Consider the following 23,598-nt stretch of genomic DNA (forward strand, 5'->3'; position numbering starts at 1 on the left):
AACTCCAATAAGGGTGAGTAAATAAGAGTCTCTTCACTGGTCCCAGACCAGTATAATACCTGTCATCTCCTGGTCTTTGATCCCGCTGCGGTGCTCGGCAAAGCTCTCCGGGGTCAACACAGCCACAGAGCTCATGGTTCAAGAGTGATTCCACTGGAAGAGAAGGTGAAGAAGACACAGAAAGAGGGTAGTATTAAACGCTGAGCCATACGTTTGTGGTCCCAAACTGCTTCCTCAAGTGTGACAGCCCACCATAAATACCGACTGGAGCCAATTATTTGATCATTAATAGCCTGATAAGAGTTCTCTCTAGACCAACCCCTCTCCTCATATACTGCACTTTCTTTATAATTTAGGCCTACTGTTCCTTCTCCAGTATTATATCCTCAGTGGGTTTCTAGTCCCAGAATAGAGAGCGACTCCCACTAGGGCAGTGGTTTAGCACCTGAGATTCAGCACCAATTAAAACCACACGCACCTTGATGGAAAATGCATCGACTAAAACACATCTGTAGGCTAAACCTTGAGTTACAACAGATTTACGGTTTCGATCTCGTGAAGGAAAAACAGAGATAACGTATAATGGAAGACATGCGTTTAAACTTTGTGCCAATAGCTAGCCACCTTTCCTGGCCAGAGAGACCCGCACTCACCTGCAAAAGGTCAGTTACCAGAGAGTCCGTCCTGTTGGTGGCTACCGTAATCGCTTCAGTGGGAGTCTGTGGGTTTGGTCCTGGAGGGAAAGACAGTGACATACAGAGGATAGAACAATCAAATGCACAGTGTGGGGGCTGGTCAAAACAATACTAACAAACACAGAGGGGAAAACACTGACAAGCAAAGATTTATCAAATACACCTTTCATCTTCCTCTCTGGCTTACTCCCTTCTCCTTCCCCATCCCCCGTCTTTCTCTCTCTCTCTCTCGCTCTCTCAGACACACACACCAAAACAACAAGCTCCCTCACCCCCCAACCCCAGTGACTTTGTTAGCCCTCAAGAGTAGGAACCAGGCCCCTGCTGTGGTGGTTCATGTCCAGAGCCAGCAGGAGCAGCAGTAAATAGATGGTACTATGGTTAGACTCCCGTTCTCTTCTCCCCCTGTTCTGGTTCCTTCCCTGGACACCTGTGTGTATGTGTGTGTGTGTGTGTGTGTGTGTGTGTGTGTGTGTGTGTGTGTGTGTGTGTGTGTGTGTGTGTGTGCCCTGAAGACCTGACAGCCTAATTGGCCCCTCTGCCTGGGAGCAGAAAGGAGCACCAACTACCTTCCGCTGGGATGAGACTCACAGTGCACACACACACACACACACACACACACACACACACACACACACACATACACCTCTGAGCTTTAAGCTTAAATCTGATCAACAGAATTGTTGACATGCAAACAGAGTTAACAAACAGGATTGGGGTCATGATAAACCAAACCAACAACACAAAACACATTGTTCACTACGTGTAACACACACACACACGCACACACACACCAAGTGGGTAGTGAACTAGTACAGTGCTGAATAATGCGCATACATAACTAAGCATTTATTGTTTCATCCATGATAGCTAGCCAATTTTGTGCTAGGTAGCTTGCTACAGTATGTTACCTTACTAGCTACATAATGAACATAAGCTAGCTACTGTAACTAACGTTAGGCATTCAGCGAACTAACAGTCAGGCTGACTGGCTAACGTTGACTGATAATCGGCTAACAAGCCTGCTATAATGTATATGGATTAGCTAGCTAACATTAGCTCACTAGCTAGCCAGACAGATAACGGTAACAGTATTTTGCATCGCTAGCTGTACTGTTACTTTAGCTGGCTAGCTAACTCTAGCTGGTGTTGTTACACATTTTATAGCTACTGTACTGTACATTGTTGTGATCATGTTCTCCACAATACTTGCAATCTCTTACATTGAAATGACATATTGTATAACAACACACATATTCTAACGTGTAAGTAATCGTACCTTGTAAGACGAAATTTAAATGCTCTTCAATTTGACGGGTGATGTAAACACACGCTCCCTCACACATTCAACCACTGATTGGTCTGAAAGCGTTTCCCTAGCGGCGGAGGGGTTTCCACGTACGGTTAGTGCTATACGGAATCATTGGGACGTCCTTACCCTAACCCTAACCTTACCCTTGCCCTAACCCTTATCGTTACCCTTGCCCTAAACCTTATCCTAACATTATAAGCTGGGTGGTTCGAGCCCAGAATGCTGATTGGCTGACGTGGTATATTAGACCGTATACCACGGGTATGACAACTTTTATTTGTACTGCTCTAATTGCGTTGGTAACCAGTTCATAACAGCAATAAGGCACCTCAGGGGTTTGTGGTATATGGCCAATATACCACGGCTAAGGTCTGTATCTAGGCGCTCTGTATTGCATCGTGCATAAGAACAGCTTTTAGCCGTGGTATATTGGCCATATACCACACCTCCTCGGGCTTTATTGCTTAAATAACCCCTTGAACCGTAACACTAACGTAACCGCTTTAAATGTCAACTTCAAAGGAGTGACGTCAGAGTTGGGACGTCCCAAGAACGCCGTTTAGACATTTATTTTCACGCACACAACGTCAACCCAAAGTAAACACCACTCCCTCACCACTGAAAAGCCGCAGTATCTTCTCGCGGCAGGAGTAGCTACGCTAGTTAAATAGAGCCTTCTCTGCCTAACTACGTATTTCATTCTATGCCATGGAAAAAAAATGCATTACATACGTACTAGGCTACGTATTGCATTTTCTCTCTCCATTCATAAATTATCCATTGCATATACAATGTATGTGATCAAATTATTTATGATTAGGAAAATGCACAAATCCCACAGCACTTTATGAAGAGATGCTTTGCCTCCACATTCTGAAAATTAGGCAATTTTTCAGATTGCTATGTAAGTGACCGGATCTACTTCTCATTCATGGTAAACAGTCTTTTATTTTAAACACAAACTGCATAAATGAATAGCACTTTATAAATATTTGGAAAACATGGTTTCAATGTTTAAAGTGTGACAATAACAAATATAATGAATGGCTATTCAATAAAAAAAAAGCATAGAATAACCAAGACTGGACTATAACCCAATAGATTATTATGAGTATGATATACAGTCAAAAATACAGTGTAAACGTTTCCACAGACTCCAGATTATTGAATTGTTACAAAAGAAGAGAGTAGTAAACAAAACAAAAAAATGAATCGTGGCTAAAGGCAATGTCGAGGGGCGGGACAAGAGACAGACACTCTCACCAGGAACTCCCTCTTGAGCACCTGTCAATTTGTGCACCTGCATGGAAGGAAATGAATAAGCATTACACAGCAAATCATCTGCGTCTATGCAATTCTGAATTATGGCAATAAGAGACCTATAGTCATACAAAAAGAAAGAGAAGACCAATATTATAAAAAAGTAGGACTATTTAAAAGGAGTTAGGCTATTTAGTAAGTCCTGAAAATGTTGCGGAAGCACTTCTATTATAATATCTCTCCACCAGTGTGTCAGTGTGTTGTTTTGAAAGGGTGTTTACTCTATTGAAAGAGCGAGTTGTGTTCAGTTTGTGTTGTGTGAGATGAGAGGGAGACAGAGGAAAGAGAGGGTGGAGAAATCTCGGGGGGGGGCACAACCCCACACCCGCAGGCCCACGCACGCGAACGCAAGCAGGAAACAAAGAACTGGCAATGATGAAATCGCTCCCGAACCGCATACTAGGATCTACAGCGAAACAATAAAGAATACTCAGAGAACACTATAGTTCGTTGTGTTATTATTATCGTGTATGTTTAGACTACATTGTATTTTATGGATTTCCCATTTTTGTGGAATTATTGAAGTTGATGCATAATCTGACTAGTGTAGCCGCGACTGATTAAATATACTTGTTTTTTTAATCGGAGGACGATTTATAATCGTTGACAGTGGTTTTGGCAAGGCAACAATTTTACATGAACTGGATTGTCGTTGGATGATTGTTTACGGACGTGGATGCGAATCTACTGGTGAGTAGCATGCACTTGATTCACTGTCTGGCTGCCTACGATTTTGACAGTAGTTTGACAAAATCAATTAACATATCAAATGTTGTAGTTACATTTGTGTCACTTCAATTCAGATTGCAAGATTTTATTGCATACATGGTCCAACACAGTATATATATGTTTTTCGTTTACAGTTTTTTATTAATTAACAATTTTCATAAACTTAAAGGTTTGAAACATGAATATGAATATTTTTGGGGTGTAAAAATGTAACTACGAGGCAGTGTTTGTGTGTGTGTGTTTCCTTTCAAAACACACCTTTTTCCGCTCTTCCCGACAAACAGACATAGAGAGACGACATTGTTTATAATGGCTATTGTCAGTTCTTCCCTAGACGCTGTGTCCAGTGCTCTAGATTTCTCTTCCTAAAGCCCCCGTCCTGTGACACTTAAGAGCAGATGGCCATATACATACACACACACACACACACACACACACACACACACACACACACACACACACACACACACACACACACACACACACACACACACACAGCATGCCTGTGGTTAATGGATGGAGGTCCACTAAAGCACTTAGGATCGTCAGCTGGACTGCCAAACTGGAAGGATAACACAATGAAAATCAATCTTAAAAAACTGAGTGGGTCGGTGCACACTGGGGCTCTCCAGGATTGATTGAGAGATACAATGGCTGAACGTTTTGACAGAGTGAAAGACTGGCCTAGTGACCTAGACATGATAGCATGTAGCCTGTCTGCCTGCCTGCCTGAAACACAGGAGAATGCTGCTATTGACTGAAACAGGTCAGAAAGCAAGGGTGGACAATAGTTATCCATACTGATGGTTGGTCATAGACCGGCAGAGGGGTGTACACTTAAGGAGACATAATGCATACTGTATTGTCTATCACTTCTTTGTGTATGTTCACTACCAACAAGCAGTCACCCCTATTTACATTGTTAATCAAAACCTGAGGCTAAAACTGGAACCAGAATTTACCCACACTGACACATCAAGTTGAAAGTCGTTAACAAGTCTAAGTTGGTGTTATGTGCTGAAGGAGTCTCGGGGGTTTTTGAGTCAAGTGTGAAAGTGTGCCATGGGCAATCGTTCATGCAGAAATATGGATACAGGTGTGCCATTGGAATCTGTACAGATGTATGATCTCATTTCTACAGTTACAGAGAGCGATGCAATAACCTCCCTATAGCAAAGCCTTGCTGTATAGGGGGATGAGTATTGGTATGGTGACTAACCTAATCTCTCTTTTGGTTTAATACCGCAAGAGCTGTGGCTATCTACCTGCTGTTTTAGTGTCTATATTTGAATGACCTCGCAATGAAATGAATAGTTTGTTCATGACATCAACTTTTTCCCCTTTTTATAGAAAGAAGGGAACTAGAGAAGGAGGTATACGTCCCTCAGCTGTTTTGTATGAATGGAGTGAATGTAACGAATGAAGGGTATTGAATGTCATGTACCGAGCCCGTACAGAGTATCAGATGGGATGCCTGATCATCTGTTCAGAATGTCTGCGGTGCACACACCCTTAGCAAGCATTCACATTGTGCTTATGACTTAAATTCTTACAGGGTTACATTTGATCATGTCTCGCCGAGATAAAGGGGTTCTTACTGTAACTTACCACGTGCGGTAAAGACCGCTTCAGAGTGTATTGACGCATGGACCTGTATTGTCTTCACAGTGTGTTGTCTTTTTATTGGCCAAAGCGCATGACTAAAATTCACATACCGTTCCAACAGATCCACAGATAATACAATCTCTATTGCACTCCACACCCGCCCTTTCCCACTTGTTCAAAAGGAACACCCATGTGAGAATGCTTTTCATCGGCGACAGCTCAGCGTTCAACGCCACAGTGCCCTCCAAGCTCATCACATAGCTAAGGACCCTGGGACTGAACACCTCCCTCTGCAGATCTTGTACTTCCTGATGGGACGCCCCCAGGGGGTGAACGTAGTCAACGACACCTCTGCCGCTCTGACCCTCAACACGGGTGGCTTCATTCCCACTTCGTTCCCAGTACTGCGTGGCCGGGCACAACTCCAACATCATCAAGTTTGCCAACGACACAACGGTGGTAGGCCTGATCACAACGACAATGAAACAGCCTATAGGCAAGAGACCTGGCAGTGTGGCGCCAGGACAACAACCTCTCCCTGTCAGCAAGACAAATGAGCTTATCGTGGACTACAGGAAATTTTGGGCCGAGCACGCCCCCATTCACATCGACAGGGCTGTAGTGGAGCGGGTCGAGAGCTTCAAGTTCCTCGGTGTCCACATCATTAAGGATCTATCATGGTCCAAACACACCAACACAGTCATGAAGAGGGCACGACAATGCCTCTTTCCCTCAGGAGGCTGAAAAGATGTGGTATGGACCCTCAGATCCTCAAAAGGTTCTACAGCTTCACCATTGAGAACATCTTGACTGGTTGCATCACCGCTTGATGTGTCAACTGCTTGGCATCCGACCACAAGGCGCTACAGAGGGTAGTGCATACGGCCCAGGACATCACTGGGGCTGAGCTCCCTGCCATCCAGGACCTCTATACTAGGCGGTATCAAAGACTCCAGCCACCTAAGTCATAGACTGTTCTCTCTGCTACCGCACAGCAAGCGGTACCGATGCACCAAGTCTGGAACCAACAAAACTCTGAACAGTTTCTACTCCCAAGTCATAAGACTACGAAATAGTTAACCAAATTGCTACCTGGACTCTTTATATATCAGCATCGACCCTTTTTGCACTAACTTTTTTGACTTATCACATATGCTGTTGCTATTATTTACTATCTGTCACTTTATTCCTAGTTATATCTACATATATAGCTCAATTGCCTTGTACCCCTGCACATCGACTCGGTACTGGTACCCCGTGTATATAGCCAAGTTATCGTTACTCATTGTGTATCTATTATTACGTGTTTTACTTTTCTATTATTTCTCAATTTTCTTTCTCTCTGTATTGTTGAGAAGGGCCCGTAGGTAAGTCAATATTTCACTGTTAGTCTACACCTGTTGTTTACAAAGCATGTGATTTGACCACATGATCCATTCCAAAACGGTACAGTAATTTCCCTGTTTCCAATCTTTTCCTTATCTCCCTCCCCATTCCCCTCCAAATATAATTCTCTCTCTGTCTCTCGGTCTCTGTCTCTCTCGCTCTCCGTTACTTTGCTGTTGTTCATTGAACAAGCTTGAAATGTCTGAATGGACTCTGGCATAAAGCATTAAGGAGATTTGCTCTGTTATTGTTGTGCTTCCTGTTGTGAAACTCATTACGTAACCTGCTTTCCTAGTTGGAAACCGTATAATTATTATTCTAGGTGGCATGCTTGCAATATGTGTTTAACTGTAACTCATATTTGCTGTTTATGCTGTAGACAAATGATCAGTGCACTGTACTGTATGTATAGGAGGTACTGTTACCTATCCATTTTTTACGTTCAAAATTATGCCATGCCTGGGGGACATGGCACTCCCTGAATTGACTGGATTCATGGTTCCTCATCTGTGGTTAGCTGTATGTCTTCGAAGGTGTGTCTCCTCTTTCCAGTCCAAAGTTCCAGTCCTCTCTCTCACCAGGACAAAGTTACCATTCCTGTCTTAGGGATCTTTAATGCAGCGACACAGCTCAGAGAACTCTATTCAAATATTTGGATTTGATTGCTAATGGATGCGCTGTGTTTTATGATGTGTATGAAGTTTTATTACTGTCATATTAAATACTTATAATGGTTGTATTACCGCATATTAGACCTGAGAACATAAAACAGTGTAATGACACTAGTAGTGTGAAACTAGTCTCTGTCAGACTGTCCTCATTCAGACTTGCTGTATTCAGTCTCTCTCCCCCTCTCTCTCTCTTTGTCCTCTCCAGGTGAAAATGACACACCCAAACTGACCTTTGACCTGAAAGCCTGACCTCCTGACAGGTCAGGGCTCAGATTGGAATACTCCCGGAAATACAGACCACCGTCCAATATGTCCCTCCCGGAACCTTCCATACGCCCCACGTCCCCCTTACCCCCCAGACTGGAGGCCAAACCCCGGCCCCCCATCTCTAGGAAACCCCCTCCCTCCAACGGATCCCCCTCCACCCCCTCCCAACTCGGGGAGAGGGGCAGCACAGGCAGCAATTCCAGAGGTAAAGTCAAGAGCATAGTGAGCAAGTTCAGCCACCCAGAGACTACACCTACCACCAGAGGATATGCTACACCAACTGCCAATGGCACCACCATCAATCCTCCTCTCCGGACCCGAGGGCCCAGGAGGGCCCCCACAGTCAAGCCCAAACCGTCCCGGGCCTCCATCCAGCAGTCTGCGAGTCCAGACCAGGCCCCTCCACTGCCCATGAAGAGGAGCCGGATCCTGCGGCAGCAGAGCGACCAGGCCAAGAGGGACACCCCTGGAGGAGAGGAGGGGACTGGCATACCAGTCAGTCGATCAGGTAGAGTTGGTTTTTAATGCAATCAGTCAGTGGCCGTGTCTGAAATATCTGTACTTGCGTTCTAAATAGTAGGCATTTTAGGTATGCAAAAAATATGTTTTATAGTATATGACATTTTATAAATGTAGTATACTTTAAATGCCAGGATGTCATACTCATTTCTGCTTTTTATCTAGTAGAATTCACTGCACAATATTGAGGAAGAGAGTCGTCATGACAACAGCTGATAATCAGCTGAGAGGAGCTCTGTACCAAAATGAAGGAATGGAGGGAATCGACACAACTGTGTATTAGATGACACATTCTCAGTAGGATGAGACTAGCATGCTGATATTTGTTGCTTACTGTATTGGTTTTTATTAAACAGTACATTCTAAATAGTATGTAGTACGATTAGTACATAGTATGTAGTTTTAGTAAGTAGTAGTCAAGGCGGATTTTGGACCCAGCCAGTCAGTATATCGATTGATCAATTCATGAATCAGTATTAATATCCTCTCGAAAAACTATGTTATGATAGGGACTGATCATTTGTTATGATTAGCAATGTAGCCTACCTATCTACAAGGCAAGCAATGCAGACAGAGCAACAAAATGAACTGTCTTTTTACAGGTTAGCTTTCCCACGGATGCCCGTTAATCAAGTGTTGCCAACAGTAACACATGACCTAATCATCAGGAAGCATTAACGGTAATCCCAGCCCAACCCAACAAGCTAGCCCTAGGGTGGCAAGTTAAGAAAAAAATCTGTTCGGTATTTGAGTGTTACAAACATTGACATGTTTCATGTACCTCTACACGTTTCTTTGCCAGTTTGATACCATATGCAGCAAACGTCACCTATATGCATGCCACATGCGAGTGCAGTATGTGCGGTATGTTCCTTTGAGAGAGCGGAATCTGTGCTCAGGTGTGTTGCCTCATTCCTGAGGCCTAGAGCGTGACACGTTTTCCCTTTACCTAGAGACAAAACGACTACCCAAACAGCCGGAAACCGGTTCTGTCAGTGCACCTGTATAGGTAAACCGGTTTCCCTTGAATAGTGTTTTATCTCAATTTCTTTTATTTGTATATTTATTTAACCTTTATTGAACTAGGAAAGTCAGTTAAGAACAAATTCTTATTTACAATGACGGCCTACCAAGAGGCAAAAGGCCTCCTGCGGGGTCAGGGGCTGGGATTTAAAAATAAAATAAAAATATAGAACAAAACACACATCACGACAAGAGAGACACCACAACACTACATAAAGAGAGACCTAAGACGACAACATAGCATGGCAGAAACACATGAAAACACAGCATGGTAGCTACACAACATGGCAGCAGCACAACATGGTAGCAGCACAAAACATGGTACAAACTTTATTGGGCACAGACAACAGCACAAAGGGCCATAAGGTAGAGACAATAATGCATCACGCGAAGCAGCCACAACTGTCAGTAAGCGTGTCCATTATTGAGTCTTTGAATGAAGAGATGGAGATAAAACGGTCCAGTTTGAGTGTTTTTTGCAGCTCGTTCCAGTCGCTAGCTGCAGCAAACTAAAAAGAGGCGCGACCCAGGGATGTATGTGTGCTTTGGGGACCTTTAACAGAATGTGATTGGCAGGATGAGGGCTGCAGTAGGTATCTCAGATAGGAGGGAGTGAGGCCTAAGAAGGTTTTATAAATAAGCATCATCCAGTGGGTCTTCAAATCAAATTTTATTTGTCACATACACGTGTTTAGCAGATGTTATTGCGGGTATAGCGAAATGCTTGTGTTTCTTGCTCCAACAGTGCAGTAATATCTAACAATTTCACAACAATACACACAAATCTAAAGTAAAGGAATGAAGAATATATAAATATTGGGTGAGCAATGTCAGAGTGACATAGACTTAGTTACAGTTGAATAGGATAGAATACAGTATATACATATCAGTCTCTCTGTCCCAGCTTTGATGCACCTGTACTGACATCACTTTCTGGATGATAGCGGAGTGAACAGGCAGTGGCTCGGGTGGTTGTTGTCCTCAATTATCTTTTTGGCCTTCCTGTGACATTGGGTTCTGTAGGTGTCCTGGAGGGCAGGTAGTTTGCCCCCGACGATGCGTTGGGCAGACTGCACCACCCTCTGGAGAGCCCTGCGGTTGTGGGCGGTGCAGTTGCCGTACCAGGCGGTGATACAGCCCGACAGGATGCTCTCAATTTTGCATCTGTAAAAGTTGGAGGGTTTTAGGTGCCACGCCAAATTTCTTCAGTCTCCTGAGGTTGAAGAGGTGCTGTTGCTCCTTCTTCACCACACTGTCTGTGTGGGTGGACCATTTCAGTTTGTCAGTGGTGTACGTCGAGGAACTTGAAGCTTTCTACCTTCTCCACTGCGGTCCCGTCGATGTGGATAGGGGGGTGCTCCCTCTGCTGTTTCCTGAAGTCCATGATCAACTCCTTTGTATTGTTGACGTTGGGTGAGAGGTCAGATAAGGTAGAGGTGATATGATCCTTGACTAGTCTCTCAAAGCACTTCATGATGACAGAAGTGAGTGCTACGGGATTATAGTCATTTAGTTCAGTTACCTTTGCTTTCTTGGGTCCAGAAACAATGGTGGACATCTTGAAGTATGTGTGGACAGTAGACTGGGATATGGAGGGATTGAATATGTCCGTAAACACTCCAGCCATCTGGTCTGCTCTAAGTATGCAGCTAGGGATGCCGAAGCCTAAGAGCTAGAAGCACGGCAATCCTCTCTGTCTGCGCCATTTTCAAAATTGCGACGGGTGTAGTGTACAGAGATGACCAGTTTTATACAGTAGTATAGAGTGCAGTGTTGTGTCCTATAAGGAGCATTGGTGGCAAATCTGATGGCCGAATGGTAAAGAACATATAGCCGCTCGAGAGCACCATTACCTACTGATCTATAAATTACGTCTCCGTAGTCTAGCATTGGTAGAATAGTCATCTGAATCAGGGTTAGTTTGGCAGCTGGGGTGAAAGAGGAGTGATTACGGTAGATGAAACCAAGTCTAGATATAACCTTAGCCGACAGCTTTGATATGTGCTGAGAGAAGGATGGTGTACCATCTAGCCATACTCCCAAGTACTTGTATGAGGTGACTACCTTAAGCTCTAAACCCTCAGCGGTAGTAATCAAACCCTCAGAGGTAGTAATCACACATTATTCTTACCAAACCACATGACCTTTGTTTTGGAGGTGTTCAGAACAAGGTTAAAGGCAGAGAAAGCTTGTTGGACACTAAGAAAGCTTTGTTGTAGAGCGTTTAACAATAAATCCGGGGAGGGGCCAGTTGAGTATAAGACTGTATCATCTGCATATAAATGGATGATAGGGGCCTCCCGAGTGGCGCAGTGGTCTACCTGTGCCGCTAGAGATCCTGGTTCGAGTCCAGGTTCTGTCGTAGCCGGCCGCAACTGGGAGACCCATTGGGTGGCTCACAATTGGCCCACCATCATCCAGGTTAAGGGAGGGTTTGGCCGGCACGTATGTCGTTGTCCCATCGCGCTCTAGTGACTCCTGTGGCGGGCTGGGCACATGCATGCTGACACGGTCGCCAGGTGTACGGTGTTTCTTCCGACACATTGGTGTGGATGGCTTCCGGGTTAAGCGGGCATTGTGTCAAGAAGCAGTTTTGGTTTGGTTGGGTCGTATTTTGGAGGACGCATGGCTCTCGACCTTCGTCTCTCCCAAGTCCGTATGGGAGTTGCAGCAATGAGACAAGATTGTAACTACCGTTTGGATATCATGAAATTGGGGAGGGAAAGGGGTAAAAAGTTTTTAAAAAACAAAAAAAACAACAACAAATATAAAAGGATGAGAGAGCTTCCTACTGCTTGAGCTATGTTGTTGATGTAAATTGAGAAGAGTGTGGGACCTACGATCAAGCCTTGGGGTACTCCCTTGGTGACAGGCAGTGGCTGAGATAGCAAATGTTCTGACTTTATACACTGCACTCTTCGAGGGAGGTAGTTAGTAAACCAGGCCAAAGACCCCTCAGAGACATCAATAATACTTGCCTGAACGAGAGCCAGTCAGCCTGAGTATGCGTGTGCCGAGTGATTTGCCAAATGGAATTCTTGAGGTGGAGTAACTCTGCCAGATCACGATTGATGCGCATTTTATGGCATGCTCATCAGACAGCTTCTACCTCATCAATGAGACTAACCTGCTTAAGTAAAGGTAAAATTAAATAAACATATCCCACGCGGGCGTCTGTTCGTCCGTCCATGTGCTTGTGCGTGCATGTATGTGTGTGAGTGAATGGCAAAGAGAAGAAGAGGCTGAGTAGAAATCTAGAAGAGTGGTAGAGAAAGAAAGAGGGGGAGAGCTGACTGAGAGAAAGCGAGAGGGTTCCTGTCCAAAACTACAAGAAAAACAAGGTACAGGAACTAGTAGCATTTCTGACTGCAGAAAAGAACAAAGAAATATCAAAATAGATAAACACAACTAAATATTTTTGCCTGTTTCCTGTTAGTACTAAACACTCATCAGGCTAAACAACTTAAGAATACTTCCCCAAGTTTGTGACAAAGCAAAAAACAAATCATGAAAGTAGGAGCAACTATTGAAAGTATTATAAAAATAGGAAGGTTGCATGTTAATTTGGCTAAAACAGTGAAGTGTCTCTCTCTCACACACACACACACACACACACACACACACACACACACACACACACACACACACACACACACACACACACACACACACACACACACACACACACACTTGACTGATGTGCATTCCATTTCCATAAATATTTTATGGCATGCTCATCAGACAGCTTTTACCTCGTCAAATCTTTACTGTCAAGGCACTGCACTTGTGCTGACTGGACAGTCCAGTTTGTGTTTAATGCCTAAGGCTTAATGTTTACCTTTCCTACGAAAATTGAGGTCAATCAGGACACAGAAAGACACACACACAGTGAAAGTAATATGTCCTGTTATCACAGGACCAGACTAGACAGGAAGCAACCACAATGATCAGTGAACTCCATAGAGGGTTTAAGTCTGCCAAGGTTCAAGGGTCAATACAGGCCTGGAATGGAGTAAGTAATCCCAAAGTCTTGGAGTTCTTGGTAACATAAAAGCCAAACAAAACAAAACAAAAAACGTGTCTTTCTGATGCTTTATTCATTTCCTGTTACTGCAAACATATAAGCAAAAATGGGGCAGTGGATGTAAAAAGGGATGGGTTATGTTACTGATATGTTATGGCCTCCCAAACCATCTAACTCTGTGTCCCTCCCTCTTCCCCAGCACCTGACGGAAAAGAGGTAGAGCTTCAGCTGATTGGAGGAGTGGAAGTTGAACCGGAGCACGGTTCAGGCACGCCCCTTAGCCCGTGCTGCGACCAGGACTGCAGTTGTGTGTGCCACCTCCACCGGCCCGGCATGAAGCTGATATGGGTTCCCATCAACAAGGAAGAAGAGGAGGAGGAGGAGGAGGAGATTGTTCTGGAAGAGGAAACAGAGGAGGAGGAGAGAGGAATGGAGGGGGAGAGCGAGGCAGGGGATGAGGAGGAGGAGGGGAGCGGTTTGTTGAGTGAGGAACGGGCGGGGCAGAGATTTAAGAAGGCAAAGTTTAACCAGGTTCTGGATGTGATGATAGCTAAAGGGAACCGGAGAAGGTCAGATCCAGGATCCCAGGTCATTCTGGCCTCCTTGGCCCTAAAACGCTCCCAGTCACCCCCCATCCCCCCTAAAAGAACCCAATCTCCCCCAAGCCATTTGAATGCCTCCATAGAGGAGGAGGACTCTATATATGAAGCTACTCTACTAATGGTGGAGCCAACACCCAGAAAGATCTGTAAAGAACTGGACATTAAGAAGCCGGTCCGTTGGTCAAAACTGTCCTCCAGCAACTCGGAGGAAAACACTTCGATCCAGTCCGATTCGGACCCATCCCAAACCCAGACTACCGAGGACGCCCCTCCGGCCATCCCACCTCGGGTACCCCTTGCCCAGGACAAGTCCAAAACACCTGGCCACAACCTAACGCCCGTTCACAGGGGGGGTATCGCCTTACCTCAGCCCACCGCGGAGGAGTGGCGCTCCCTGCACCCCTCATCCCCCAACCATTTTTCGAGCCCCATAGTACCCCACCGGGTGGCCCCTCCACCCCCCACCAGCCCCCTGCTGCCCCACAGAGTCCCCCCACCTCAGCCCCCCAAAACGGGCAGGGACGACAGGAGACTCAGTAACATCTCCGGCCATTCCATCAACCAAGCTATAAAAGGTTGGTATAAAAGTAAACATGCAATAAACCTGTTTTCTAGCATCTTTTCTAGTGAGAGGTCAGATATATACAATATAAAAGGAAGGGTATATTGTTCATTCTGTTGTGTTTCCCTCTAGAACAAGAGGAGGATGGACGCACTAAAGGAGAGAAGGAGGACACAGAGGAAGACTGGTAAGCTCTTATCTCTCTTCTGTTGACGTCCATCTTTCCTCTTCTACTCTCATCTCATATGTCTTTGTTTTGGCCCTGTTTAAAATCTTACTTCCTCCCTTCCTGTAAGTTACCACAGATCAGTGTGGGTTGGATCAATGAAGGTGATAGGGTATCACTTATCCAATCACATATCAGTGATTACCTCATGGAAGGAAGGAAGGAAAGGAAGAAGGATGCATTTAGCCAAGTTGTATCTATGATCATATATTCTCCATTCATGCTTTTTTAGATGTTCTATTGATATCTGTAAATCAGCCAATTAAATCAAGCCACAGCCGACCATGATTACAGACACCTGTGTGTCTTTTCAAGCTATATAAACGAGTGACCCGCAGTATTTGTCATTATACGCTGATGAGAAACGCTGTTATTAAATTATTGCATCTGAGCTCCTAGAGTGTGCGGCTCTCCTTTTCTTTTTCACGTGTTCTACTCCGATAGCCAGCACCTCGCCTAAAAAGGTGTGCGTTTCTTTCGCCTCCAAAGGGTTAGAACCGGGCCTATGTTTTACTAATTAACACTTTCCCAGCTTAGTCAGTTATCTAACACCCTGCCCTTCTTTCCTGTCCCAGTACGCCTGTAGCCCCACCCAGGAGAGGATCCTATATTGACTGGGAGTCCAGACTGCAGGATGGTAAGGTTACCTGACACAAGCATAACACACCCAAAATATCAGACACTGCTGAATCAGGTGACAAATGACATGCAAATGTAGGTGTAAAAGAAACAGAAATGTTTGGTATGTCATCATTGTTTGAGGGTCACCCATAGAGTAATACCCCACATATAAATACCTAATCTATTTGTATTAAGAGATTGTTTGGCCTTTGACCCCTTCTGTGACCCCCTTAGAGCCTCTGTACCAGACGTACCGCGCCACTGTCATCACCAAGGAGATCCGGCGCCAGACGGTGTGCCGCAACATCAGCAAGACTAGCGCCGACTACCACATGGACTGGACCGCCCGCCGTGGTGGCGTGGGCATGGGGTCGGGTGGCGTGGGGGCGGTGGGCAGTGGTACTATTCCATTGCCCACCCCGGGCCAGAGCACCCTGTGGCAGGACATACCAGGAGTACGGGACAGTGGGGTGCTGGAGACCCTCAGCCCTGAACAGTGCAAGTACCAGGAGGTGAGGAAGAGGGGGAAAGAGGAGAAGGGGGTAGGGAGAGGCAATTCAGCAATAAAAGAGAAAGGAAGAGATGAATGGACGTTGTCATGTATTAAGATGGAATCCCCCAGTGAGTGAAGAGCAAGTGTTCAGGTTTCAGCAATAAAAGAGAAAGGAAGAGATGAATGGACGTTGTCATGTATTAAGATGGAATCCCCCAGTGAGTGAAGAGCAAGTGTTCAGGTTTTCGAAGATTCTGTTTTTTTTATAGAATCGTCAGTAGGAAATACTCAAATCGGATGGTGATATTCAATTACGGTTTGAATGTATGAGTAAAATGTATGAATTCACCGTACCATTCTCTCTCTCCCCTCAGAGTATGTTTGAGGTGTTGACATCTGAAGCGTCGTACCTGCGTTCCCTACGAGTTCTCACAGAACACTTCCTGGATTCCCGGGATCTGGACGAAGCGCTGATCATCCGGGACAGGAAGACCCTCTTCTCCAATGTCCTGCGAGTCCGGGAGGTCAGCGAGAGGTAAGAGGGAGAGAGAGGAGTAAAGGGATTCTCAGCTAACAGTTGGGAGTCAGAGGAAGGAAGGAAATAAGGAATAGCATCTGACGCAGATTGATAGATTTATACCGTTAGATCATGACAAATCAAATAAAAGTTTATTGGTTTATCAAACACAGTTTAGCAGATGTTATAGCCGGTGCCACACAAAGCTCCTAACAGTGCAGCAGAGTGTCAAAACAAGTACACAAATAATCAGAAACAAGAAATCATGTCAGAATGAATCCAATGATCTAGTTGATCCCATTAGATCAGGACAATTGATCATGTTAGATCAGAACAATCCTGGTTGTAGGAAAGCTATAATGTGTGCAGAGTGGAGACCCAGCACAACAGTGACCGCCACAGGCCACTGCTTTATCCTTGACGTGACATGACACAAGGAGGCTGTGTTTTGCCCCACGTTTACACCCGTAGAGAGTGTAACGCCCCCTTTTTGGTCTTTTGCGTAGTAGCAAAGTGGCTCATATGCAGTCCATGCACAATGTTCATACTGAATACAAGCAGTCTGGTGTTCAGTATGAACCATCACCCTGGGCGTTGCCACCCCTGGGTGTTGCTTTTGTAGAAATCCATTACTATGTAGTTTAGTTGATGTCAAAGAGAAGGAAGGGGGGGAATCAAATGTTTGTGTGTTCCATTTTGTTGTATGATCTTGCATGACCTTGAAAGACAAATTGCCATTCTAATCACATTAAACATTTTTATCTATGGAGACATTTTGTGAATATATTACTCTACCCCCTTTATTCTGACTTTCACTACGTCAATTTTATTGATTGAAAACTACATTTGGCAATTGCAGCCACTCACTAACAGGTGGTCCTTATCTTTAGAATACATTTTTACATCCATTTGGCAAATATACATTTTAGAAGACCAGCCGACAAATAAATGGCTGCTATGCCTACAACACGTGCGTATTCTGGTGACATGATGATCGATGCTTGGCTGCCATTTGACAAATACAAATAATCTCGCTCTTTTATCCATAATAATCTCATCATCTAGGCTATACCAGCACTGCATCTGCAAGCTTTTGGCTAAGACACACGTGCCAATACCAGAGTGGGCACATTAGCTATATAATGCAACGTTTTTGTGACAAAACCATCATTAGAGTTGAATATGCAATGAAGGCCCAATTAACTTGTAAGGTATTTTTATGTGCAATAAGTCATCACGCAACAAGTGAATTTGATGGAAAAGCATTTCTGGTGGCATATAGTTTTTATGCGGATTTTAGAATATTCACATGAAAATCTGTCACCAATTGGATGGAAACCGTGCTCGAGTTATTTCCTGATAGTTGCTGGTTAAAAATGCAATCTACACAAAACCTTCTAATCGGCAAGTTTGCATGGGCATGAGTTTCGGCTTTCCATATTGATATCACCATATGGTAATTGGTTAATAGACCAATAACAAAATAGTTCCAAACCTCTCTGCCAATAACAGCTAGTTTTTAGTTTTCCCCTCCCCACTAAGACAACTCCCTAGCAAAATTATTTGTTGAAAAATAGTTTTTGGCTAAAAAGCAAATTTTGCACATTTTAATGGAAATCCAATACAGTAAGGTACATAGTTGTTACCCAGAAATGATGTAATATTGATATGAAAAGCAATGGCTGCATTGGACCTTTTTAATAAACCCCTCATCAATAGAATAAACCATAACCTTTGCCCTTTCGAACCCCCCCCCCCCCTATTAGGTTTCTGAAGGACCTGGAGGACCGTATGGACGAAGGTCTGGTGTTCTCCGACATCTGTGACATCATCCACTACCACGCACAGCACAACTTCCCGGCCTACATCGACTACGTCCGCAATCAGATCTACCAGGAGAAGACCTACACATTCCTCATGTAAGTATGGGTCTATTACTAGATCTCAGAGGTAGGGTTGCAAAATCATGGTCATTTCCCCCAAATTCACAGATTCACAAATTCATTTTCCAGAAATCCAGATCGGAGAATTCCCGGATTTCCTGATTTTGGGAATGTTGACGGAGGCATCTTGGTCTGATCATTTACCCAGCAAACTAGAAAAAGATGGGACACTGAATAATGTGTGTCCCCACAGGAAAACCAACGTGGCGTTTGCCACGGTCATCACCCGTCTGCAGGAGTCTCCTCAGTGCCAGCGGCTGCCATTCATGTCCTTCCTGCTGCTGCCCTTCCAACGAATCACACGCATTAAGATGCTCATCGAGGTGAGCGGTATCATGGGAACTGTTTTTGTGGGCCACTGTGAAGTGGACTACAAAGTGTTTTCTATCACAATGAAAAGCATGAAACCATATGACTATTAGATTTTTTGCCTTGAATCCAGATCATCATTTGTTTGTATTGTGTAACATGGCTTATTGTTGCTTTCATTCATCAGAACATCTTGAAAAGAACAAAGGAGGGGACTACAGAGGAACAGACCGCCTCCAAGGCCCTGGACTCTGTTTCCAAGGTAACAGACCTCTCCTGTTTCCATCCAGCCGTCTGCCTGCCCACAGACATTCCGATTGTTCCATTCTAAAGCACTGTTCCACACCGTTCTGGAATATGGAAAAATGGCGTCAGTCCCCTGGTCTATTGTGTGGGATAGAGGATATCCTATTGTGAGAGGACAGAGAGAGTGACTCAGTGTGTCACTGCAGACAATGACAATCTGACAAAGTGCAGAAGAGACAGATAAGAGATGAGGACTCCCAGCTAGCATATTTGGTTCCTTGGAAGTTGTGTGAACGTACATTTTTGGTTTCCCATTGGTTCTGGGAACAAAGTCATACATTTCCTGACTGGTAAAACAGAATGTTTTTTTAAACGTTTTAAACGTTTTGAAATCCAAGCACAGATAGGACACATGGAAATTAATTTGCTGAGGAATTAATCATGCTAACACGTTTATTTTTTGCTTTACTCTGGCACGGCGTCAGTGAGATTCAAACCTATGATCTTCTGTCCACTATCCATGGAATTGGTACACTGTGCCACCAGGATGGAGGAAGCATGCCTTTTTTTTTATTCATACAAAGCTGTTCATTTAAGTCTATTCAATCAAAGGGAACAAGCACTCATTAACACAGTTAACAAGATCAAGGATAGAGAGAGTTTTGTTGATGCTGAGAACGGAATGTATATGTTTTTAAATAACATTCTTAGAATGTTCTTTGAACGATGCTAATATTTTCTTATAGTTTTTATGGAAAGTTTTCTTAATGTTCTGAGAACACGACGTTAAATAGAACCATGAGGAAAACGTTATGCTGAAGAACTGAAATTCCCACAGAAAAACTTTGTTTCTTAACGTTCTCGGAACGTTCTGAGGACATTACTTTATTTAGAACCATGAGACTTGTGGAAAACGTTATGCTGAAGTACTGAAATTCCCACCTATGAAACATATGGTTCTCAGAACGTTATGTGCTAGCTGGGTATCCTGCACCATTCCCAGAACATGGTGTGAATGTTGTATGCAAAATAACCATGCTCTTACCAAGCTCTAAGAAACATATGGTTCAAGGGGACATTACAGTATGTGTTACCTGGGCTGCCGGTCACTGCTGTGCTAGCTAGTGTTATTCAAGAAGGGAGGGATCCTCTTGAAAAAGAGAAGAACTTTATACACTTGTGATAGCGAGGAATGGGGATTTTCATGAAATTAGAGAAGGGCTATGAGGATTATTTCTCTTGTCTGTCTGAGAGGAAAAGTGAAGGGGCAGCCAAGGTGTCTCTGATCTATTGTTTTCATTCAGTCTCTTGTTCTTTGTCTCATACAATTTCTCTTTTTCTTTCACTCTTCCTCTCTCTCTCTCAGATCATAGAGGAGTGCAACACCCAAGTGGGGAAGATGAAACAGGTGGAGGAGCTGATCCACCTCTCCAAGACGCTGGAGTTTGACAAGCTCAAGGTAATCAATTAATCAGTCAGTCAGTCATTCAGTTATTACACCACCCAAATACAATATGAGCCTATCCCTTTCTGCTTGATTCTTATACATTTCACCTCCCCTCTCTCTCTCTCTCTCTTCCTCCCCCTATGTTTCTCTCCCTCTAACCTTCCCCGCCTCTCTATCAGGCCATCCCCATCATCTCCCAAACCCGTTTCCTGGAGAAGCGTGGGGAGGTACAGGAGATGGCTAAAGGGGGCACCCTCTTCAACCTGCGTCCCAAGTTCACCCCTGTCTACCTCTTCCTCTTCAACGACCTGCTCATCATCGCCACCAAGAAGGGGTGAGTCCCCCTTATGGTGTTCATAAGGCTTTATGAAGCCTTCACAAAACCTTCATAAGGCCTTTATTAATGCTTCACAAGTAATGTATAACACGTCATACTAGAATATAGAGGGTGGCTCTACATTCACATGTTCTACACTCATACAGTCTATGACTCATCTTACTGTCCCAGCCCTTCAATGTGATTGGTTCCTCCTCTTATCTCCATTAGTTCGGAGCGTTTCGTGGTGATGGACCACGCCCACCGTTCCCTGGTCCAGGTTCAGCCAATAAGAGAGGACCAGGCCCTGAGCCCTAGCTATGAACACTGTTTCTGTCTGACTCTACTGGAGAACCACCAGGGACGCATGATGGAGAGGCTAATGAAGGCCCCCTCACAGTGAGTAGAACACTGTGTGATATGTAGCACATGGGGATGTGTGATATGTAGCACATGGGGATGTGTGATATGGAGCACATGGGGATGTGTGATATGGAGCACATGGGGATGTGTGATATGGAGCACATGGGGAGATATGGAGCACATGGGGATGTGTGAAACTTACTCCTCAGCCTGAAGTATCCTCACCTGCACCACCGAATAGTTAACTTTTCGGTGACGCCTACTGGTAAAACGCTTCGGGAGGGTGGCCACGTGTGCTAACAAAGCAGAGGTCCTGGGTTCGAGCCTCTGTGTGAGCCGAATCAGGAGGAAGTGGTACTCGCTAGGCGAGCAGCGTGACATCCTTTACAAATACACAAGTCTATTCACACTCTATGGTCTGTTTCACAAGTCCATTCTCTCTTTCTCCTTCTCGCGTTTCTTTCCACCTGACCTGCACAGGTCTGACCTGCACAGGTGGATAGCAGCGTTCCCTAACCCTGGTAACCATGATGGAGATCAGGAGGAAGTCATCTATGATGACTGGGGTGAGTGACTGGGTTAGCAAGCCGCAGTTAGGAAGCCATTAGTGACTGAGCTAGTTGCCAAATTCAACCATCCACACACCCATTTAGTCTCCGTTTGCCTTATTGTAAGTACATTGACACACTTTGTGGTTTGTATTTGTTTGGTTTCTTGATATTTACTTTTGTGTCCTCAGACTGTCCTCAGGTGCAGTGTGTGGAGCAGTACATTGCTCAGCAGGCTGATGAGCTCACCCTGGAACCCACTGAGATCATCAACGTGGTGCGCAAGACCAACGAGGGTAAGACCTGCCAGGACACTAATGACCTGTCATGTGGTTAGTTAGGAAACTGGGTATCACTTTATTTTACAAATCCAGAAATTATCCTGTCTTTACTAATAACACAGTAATAACCAATCCAATTAACCCACTTCTTTTCCCCAACTCTGTTATCCCGAAAACTCTAATTCAACCCTTTAACCTCTATACTGTAGCAGTTTGATTTGTGAATGTTATTTTGCATGATTTATATGTAAACATCCTCTCCCCCCTGCATTTACCCATCCCTCTTCTTCGCCTTCATTCTCCACCTCCTTTCCCTCCATCTCTCCAGGTTTGTACGAGGGGATCCGTCTCTCCGACGGACAGAAGGGTTGGTTCCCCGTGGAGAACGTTTTAGAGATCACCAACGAGCATGTGCGGCGACGGAACCTTCGAGAGCGCTACCGGGTCATTCAGGCCGCCAGCATCGTCACCAACAAGGTCAAGACCCTTCCATAATGTTGACGGAACATTCCAGAATAGTAAAGACCATGCCTTAAGGTCACCTTAATGGTGACAGAACATCACAGAACATTTAACTGGATAGGGGAGAGTGAACCAGTGCCTGCCCTGCATGCTCCCCTGAATAACTCTTAGCTGTAGATATGAGATTTCTAAGGAGCGCTATCTTACTGTGGGTTTTGACTAGAGGCGGCTTGACATTTGCATAAAGTAGAGCAGAGCTTGTTTTTTTTCTTTCTACCTGTCCACTAGCAGGGTTCTCGCCGTTCACCTTCCCACAGTTCCCCACACATTTCTCTGCGTGCCCTCGTTGAAAATGAATGGGGCAGAACTTGCGGAATTCATTGTTTGTGAAAACCCTACGTTAGCATGTTTTCATTTTGTACAAATTACTCATTTGTTGGAAGTTATGAGGAATGTTTTTTTAGGGAACTTTAAAAGAACCAGGAAATGAAAAATATGGAAGGAGAAGGATGATGTACTAATTTATTACAGGCAAACAAAAATGGACTCCTTTCTTTAATGTTGAGTATGTATTTGAGTGAGAGTGTATAGTATGAGTGAGAGTGTATGTTTGTGTGTGTGCGAACCTGCACCCAACCCCACACACTGCCATAGGAAAGTTACCCTGCATCAATGTCAGCCAGGTATACCATACCAGTTTGCACGTATCATGTATCAGGGGGTATATCAAGTATGGATCAAACTCTGAAGTGCCTTCCAATGGATTGTACTAGAAGCACAAGTCCTACAGCTGTTGTATCGTCGTCACTACAGGGTTGAATACATTTAACTGCTATTTTTGGACACAAGAAAAGTCATAGCTAAGTCGCAAACATAATGTCAAGACCACAAAACCTGGTTGTTTGTGATGTACAGTAGTAATATTGGTAACATGGAGCTCTAGTGAAGCCATACTGTTATGATATCAACAGGTCTCTATTACTTCTGTATACAACAGGTGGGTCTAATACTGAATGCTGATTGGTTAAAACCACATTCCATACCGTTTGTTTGAGTGAGTGGGTTTACGCTGGTTCAAGATCGTAGTGTTCTTATTAAAACGCTATCATGT

The 23,598-nt window shown here is 44.4% G+C and overlaps 2 protein-coding genes across 2 annotated transcripts in view; one reads left to right on the plus strand and one right to left on the minus strand.

Annotated features, from left to right (window-relative positions):
• hdlbpb (high density lipoprotein binding protein b) overlaps nt 1-2,136 on the minus strand; it is a 36,381-nt gene extending 34,245 nt beyond the window's left edge. The window contains exons 1-3 of the mRNA XM_038996027.1: nt 1,975-2,136; nt 654-733; nt 60-153 (exon numbers count right to left, since the gene is read on the minus strand). Coding sequence (XP_038851955.1) covers nt 60-135 — 76 coding nt within the window. The 5' untranslated portion in view covers nt 136-153; nt 654-733; nt 1,975-2,136. The remainder of the gene's footprint in view (nt 1-59; nt 154-653; nt 734-1,974) is intronic.
• A 5,891-nt stretch (nt 2,137-8,027) lies between these two features.
• On the plus strand, nt 8,028-23,598 carry arhgef15b (Rho guanine nucleotide exchange factor 15b). The gene is made up of 16 exons (XM_038995772.1): nt 8,028-8,493; nt 13,751-13,899; nt 14,176-14,728; nt 14,848-14,902; nt 15,517-15,578; nt 15,797-16,074; nt 16,430-16,590; nt 18,339-18,491; nt 18,709-18,838; nt 19,012-19,086; nt 20,437-20,529; nt 20,697-20,851; nt 21,065-21,232; nt 21,542-21,762; nt 21,936-22,040; nt 22,354-23,598. The coding sequence occupies exons 1-16, from the start codon at nt 8,028-8,030 to the stop codon at nt 22,518-22,520; spliced, it is 2,991 nt and encodes a 996-aa protein (XP_038851700.1). The 3' UTR covers nt 22,521-23,598.

The sequence above is a fragment of the Salvelinus namaycush genome, chromosome 6 (genome assembly GCF_016432855.1).
Source record: "Salvelinus namaycush isolate Seneca chromosome 6, SaNama_1.0, whole genome shotgun sequence".
In the NCBI taxonomy this organism is placed as follows: domain Eukaryota; kingdom Metazoa; phylum Chordata; class Actinopteri; order Salmoniformes; family Salmonidae; genus Salvelinus; species Salvelinus namaycush.

Coding starts and splice junctions, on each gene's coding strand:
- arhgef15b (XM_038995772.1), top strand. CDS start 8,028: ATGTCCCTCCCGGAACCTTCCATACGCCCCACGTCCCCCTTACCCCCC. Junction 16,591..18,338: donor GTCCGGGAGGTCAGCGAGAG/GTAAGAGGGAGA, acceptor CCCCCCTATTAG/GTTTCTGAAGGACCTGGAGG. Junction 18,839..19,011: donor GCATTAAGATGCTCATCGAG/GTGAGCGGTATC, acceptor TTCATTCATCAG/AACATCTTGAAAAGAACAAA.